The sequence below is a fragment of the Rana temporaria genome, chromosome 6 (genome assembly GCF_905171775.1).
Source record: "Rana temporaria chromosome 6, aRanTem1.1, whole genome shotgun sequence".
In the NCBI taxonomy this organism is placed as follows: domain Eukaryota; kingdom Metazoa; phylum Chordata; class Amphibia; order Anura; family Ranidae; genus Rana; species Rana temporaria.
Genome location: NC_053494.1, coordinates 98,321,885 through 98,327,624, shown reverse-complemented (window position 1 = coordinate 98,327,624; position 5,740 = coordinate 98,321,885). Strand labels below are relative to the sequence as shown.

Genomic DNA, 5,740 nt, shown 5'->3' with positions numbered 1-5,740 from the left:
CTTATCCACATGATGTGGAAATGCCCAAAATTGCATAGATATTGGGTTAAGATTTTGGACATTATAAATGCAACTTTTGGAATTACCCTGGAACTGGAAGCAAGGGTCTGCTTATTAGGATGCATTGAGGAGAGAATGGGGCAGAGGGATGTACGGGTAGCCGCCACAAGAAGTCTGTTCCAGGCGAGGAAATTAATAGCACTAAAATGGCAAGCACAAAATCCACCCACAGTAGTAGAATGGCTTAGCACAATGAACAGCACAATAGGGAAAGAGAGGGGAACATGGATTAGACGCGGCAACCTTAAAAAATTTAACACAATATGGGAGCACTGGTTAGTGAAAATAGGCCGCTCACTCTAACTATGTACAGATTAGCAAAGAACAACGTAATAGGATAAGAATAGGATTTAAAACGTGTATGCACTTTAAATACAAGATGGGGAGGGGGAGGGAGGAGGGGGTTGGGAGGGATGGAGAGTTTTAGGGTTTGTTATAGATCTTTTTGTATGCACATAAATGTACTGAGTGTAAAATATGTATCTATATCTCCTGTCAAGTATATGGATGGAAAACAATAAAAAAAAAATACTGGATTTAAAAAAAAAAAAGACAATGGCTAATCTGCGAGACTCTGCGGACTCTATTCGGGGTCTGAGACAATTCGCAACAGCATTACCAGCCGTCACCAAAAAGGCCTTAAAAATAGAGCAACTTTTGAGATTCTGCTCCTCCTTGACGAAAACACATCCCCTTCCCCCGATCCTCTCCTTTGTTCGGAATCACTGTCATCTACTATATCTTCTAATCCTTCTACCAAAAAATTCAAATTAAAATCCCAACGCTTTCCAGACTTAACAAGCAATTCAAATATATGGGCTTTCCTTCTAAGTACTATAAATGATTGTAAACAAATGGACACTAATGTATTGACTAATAATCTCTCTAAAAAACAACGACAAGCTATCATGAACCTTCAAAACCATCCGGATCTTGAGATAAAAGCGTCCGACAAGGGAGGTAATGTGGTCCTTATGACCAAGGCCAATTATGAGAAAATGGTATTCCACATCTTAAACAACAAAGAGTGGTATAGACGTATCAACGATACACAAATAGCTCTATTTAAAAATGAATTCCTATCCATTATTGGCCTTGCTCATCAAAGAGGTCTCATAGACCAAGATTTGTACAACTACCTTAATATTCGCAACCCAAGAACTGCAACTTTCTATGCATTACCCAAAATCCACAAACACCCTCTTACTCCCCCAGGTAGACCGATAGTGTCCGGCATAGGTTCTTTGACTGAAAATGCCAGCCGGTTTGTAGACTCCATCCTCATGCCCCATGTACTTACTTTGCCCTCGTATACCCGAGATACCCTGGACCTTCTTAAACAAATTGAGGATATGGTCGTGCCTCGGGATGCCCTCCTCGTGACCTTGGACGTGGAGGCATTATACTCCAGTATCCCTCACGAGTTGGGCATCTCGACAGCACGTACCTTCCTCCGTGAACAGGACCATCACCATTGGAACTATATTGATTTTGTAATAGACCTTTTACGATTTATTCTTACACGTAATCATTTCGTTTTCAAAGAGTCCCACTTCCTCCAGGTGCAGGGCGTAGCCATGGGCACTTGCTGTGCCCCTGGCTACGCCAATCTGTACCTGGGGGGGTGGGAACGTGATATTTTTTCGGATGAGGACTTGTCGATGTACACTGGCCATGTGATCAACTGGCTTAGGTACATCGACGACATCTTCATCATCTGGTCAGGTACCAGTTCCCAACTATATCAATTTATCGATATTCTTAATGTTAATGAACGCAATTTAAAATTCACGTTCACTGCATCTTCAGACCAGGTCACCTTTCTTGACCTCACCATCTTAAAGGATGGCGATGGCAGAATTACCTCCTCTCTCTTTAGAAAGGAGACCGCAGGTAACACCCTACTACACGCCACTAGTGCACATCCAACTAACCTCCTTAAAAGCATACCTTATGCACAATACCTTCGTTTACGAAGGAATTGCACTATGACAAAAGATTTCCTGTTACAGGCTAACCTACTCAGGCAACGGTTGTTGTTGAGAGGTTACAGTAAATCCTTACTACGGAAAGCATTCAATAAGGCTGCACGACAATCTCGTATCAACTTACTATTTAAACAAAAAGTCAACACAGAGTCGCAACCAGTAAGATTCATTACGCGGTACTCAAGCCATCACATCGAGGTGCGTAATATTCTAAATAAACATTGGTCACTTTTGACTAACGATCCCATCCTCAGTAATTACATTGGCCAAAGACCAGATATTACTTTTAAAAGATCTCGCTCACTTAGAGATAAATTGACTTCTAGTCACTACAAAACAAATTCAAATCAACAACGACCTCCAAATGGTATGATGAGATGTGGCAGGTGCAATTTTTGTCCTTGGGTTAGAGAGGGTACTACTTTTTCTTTACCCAATGGTGAAATTTTTACCCCCAATTTTTATGCGGACTGTAATACTCAGGGAATCATTTACCTTATGACGTGTAGCTGCCATGCATTTTACGTGGGCAAAACCATCAGAAACTTCAAGCATAGAATTAGGGATCATGTCTATTACTCCTCCCAAGGAAAAATGGTAACATCAGTCAGCCGTCACCTTGACCTATATCATAAATTTAATACCTCAGTTGCCTCGTTTATAGTACTTGCTATTGTCCCCAAAGATTGCCGTGGAGGCAACTGGGACAAGCAGGTACTCCAAAAAGAAACTTATTGGATCGAGCGTTTGGATGCCTTACGGCCCCCAGGCATTAATGAGGCACAGTCTTATAAATCCTTCTTGTAGTAACATTAAGCTAATTGGGTATACTTTTATATTTTTGAAATTTTCTTATTCATTTTTTTCTATTAGCACCTAAGTACTACTCTGGACTTTTCTGACTGCCTTGTCACCATGGCCCTGTCATTTGCTGAACTAGATGTCAGAGTAGCCAATCATACCGCTCATTTAACTATGTTCTTAGATCACTGGTTTATTGGGATTTTTTCCAGTTGTCCTTCTCTCTGTACTCATTTACTGTACCCCTGTTTTCTATACGAGGTCCTCTATGCTGTATAATTAAATAACATGTGTACATTTGGAAGATCTATCCACTTCCATACCTTATAAATAAATACTAATGTTTTTTGCATTTAATATGGTTGTGCTCCTTTTCTGCAACTGTGGTGAGATTTGGATGAAGTATCCTCCCCCCTGTGATCTCTTCCAGACGTGATGCCCTTTTCTTTGTCCCTCCTATTTATTCCATGCGATGTGGCCGCTTGAGATACAGCTTTTCCATCCTTGTTGTATCTCAATATGTCCACTAGATGGCGTGTAATCGCCATCGAATGGTGCATAAACTTCAGTACTGCGCGCGCACCGCATCTGGTGCGCGCGCACCTGCAGTTACTTTGCGGCCAGCACAGATGACATCACCCGGCAGCGCCGCGGTAGTTGTCGATCTGGGGCGAGACTCGAGGCTATTTAAAGCCCTCAAGCCCTACACACTATCCGCAGCCTCTTGTGAGGCAAACGAACCAACGACACGTGTGGCGAGTGTTGCATACTGGTAAGCCTAATTCTCTATCTCTAAACATGCCCTTCATACTTTTGTGTGGCCGATTCATTAGGCTCACAGTCTCCTTTCCTCTATATTTTGTTTCAGTGACTGGTCTATCGAGGTAATCCCTGCCCCTGTCTCCTTGAATTGCTCTAAAGATTGACACTGGGTTTTTTTCAAACACCCTAAACTTATACTCGCTGAATGCAGTCTTGTTATGAGCCATTGCAAACTCTATATATAAATGGTTCCAAATATTGGGTAAGCATTTTGCTTGCTGTTATCACTATTTGCCCTTTATTAATAATTATTACTATTACCTGTTTACTATCAATTAATGCTGTGATTCTATATATTGATTTTTTGCTACAGCCCTTGCCGCCCATGTTACGTCGTTTAATTCTCTTTGGGGTTACAAATTCAATTCCTTGCTAGCCCGTGCTACATATCTCTCTATGCAGAGAGTATCAAGCCAAGCTAGTCCACAGTTATTTTGTCTGTACTTCTTTTTATAGGTAAGCAAACTTAGTCTAAACCCTATTACTTATCATATTCCAATTTCATTATGCCTCCTGTCTCCTTCGTACTGGAATTTTTGGGACTGGAATTCCAGGCATCTTGTCTGCTCTCTGTGGCTATTTCCACAATGTTCATGGGGGTGACTCTTTTTTGTCCTTTCTCACCATATTGCATGCTATAGGAGCACTCCGGTTTCTTAAATATCTATATAGGCTGTTATATATTTTTCTGTTCTATATCAATATGTTATATATGTATATTTGTCTCCTTCACCAATTTAGCACATTGACTCCACTAAGTCCTTCGAGGAAGCGCTCAGATACAGCGCGAAACATGTCAGGACTCCGATCAACCCAGCGCAAGTGCTAAAAATCTCCAGTTGCTGATGATTTTCTTTAGAAGCTTTTGTATTTATTTATGGTTCCAACTATCAGTCCGCTTTTGGACATCTAGTCTAGTATTATATCAATTGGTGCTAGTACTGTATAACCAGATTTAATCTTCTAAGCTACATCAATTACTGTGAACGCTGTACTGATCAAATGCTATGTGTAATTTATGTGTACTCTTTGGAGGAAAACTTTTAAAATATATATTTTTTTGTAATAAATATTTTTATATATAAAGTCAGTTTTCGAAAGACTCATATCTTTACTAACTTATCATGCCGACAAAGTCCATGACTAGCCCCTAAGTCATTCCCTTTTTCAAAACTTTTGAGATTCGATCGACGATCGACCATCAAAAATGTAAACTATTTAACCCAGCTCAAGCACATATCATGTGCTTTGATCAACACAAGATCGGCAGTAAAACACTGATTAGAAATCCACGATTTCTTACTACAAAACGATCTAGACTGCCTCTTTATTACAGAAAGCTGGCTCTCAGACGACTGCAACACCATTCTCGGAGAATTGGTGCCAGAAAACTATCGCATTATAACGGAAAACAGAATAGGGCAAAGAGGAGGAGGCCTGGCGGTGATCCATAAGTTTCACCTTGCAATCACTAAGCCGGTCCTTCAAAATCCTCTTCCATTCATGGAAACCCTTACTCTTCAACTTCAAACTTCCCCCCAGGAGACTGTTCACATTCTCCTCTGCTATAGGCCACCTGGGCCAAAATCGCAGTTTTTGCCATCTTTAACGGAGTTTATATCCACTTATACCCTTAACAGCAAACACCTTTTGCTGCTCGGGGACTTTAATCGGTGGGCCAACTCCGCACAGGATCCCATTGCGGACGCCTGCATCGATCACCTGGAGGGATTAGGGCTACAGCAACTTATATGCGGGCCAACACATGCTTCAGGTCACACACTCGACCTAATTTTCAGACAAAATCTGAAAATAAGCATTTTAGAAAATGAACCATTGCCATGGACAGACCACCATGCAATTAATTTCATAATCTCCAAAATTCCCCCAGTGATAAAAGCACCCAAGCCGGTGACAATACACTGGGCTAGATCTCAGAAGAAGCTCCATTCGGAACTCTTCAAATCTACCTTGGGAAACAGAATCAAAACAATCCATCCACATCAAACAGCCGCAGATACACTGGAGGCCATAAACGCAGCCCTGCTACAGTCAGCCGATTTAGTAGC

At 41.2% G+C, this 5,740-nt stretch overlaps 1 protein-coding gene across 3 annotated transcripts; it reads left to right on the top strand.

The window, feature by feature from the left end:
* The first annotated feature begins 742 nt into the window (after positions 1–742).
* LOC120943646 lies at positions 743–4,838 on the top strand. Of its 3 annotated transcripts, XM_040357052.1 has the most exons (3): positions 743–3,873; positions 3,985–4,127; positions 4,413–4,838. In XM_040357052.1, exon 1 carries the CDS (start codon positions 915–917, stop codon positions 2,853–2,855), a length of 1,941 nt encoding a protein of 646 aa, XP_040212986.1. In that variant the 5' UTR covers positions 743–914; the 3' UTR covers positions 2,856–3,873; positions 3,985–4,127; positions 4,413–4,838. The 3 variants fall into 3 exon arrangements, with proteins under 3 accessions (XP_040212986.1, XP_040212987.1, XP_040212985.1); XM_040357053.1 differs by lacking the exon at positions 3,985–4,127; XM_040357051.1 differs by having other exon boundaries at positions 3,985–4,838.
* Positions 4,839–5,740: the final 902 nt, after the last annotated feature.

Coding starts and splice junctions, on each gene's coding strand:
- LOC120943646 (XM_040357053.1), top strand. CDS start 915: ATGGACACTAATGTATTGACTAATAATCTCTCTAAAAAACAACGACAA.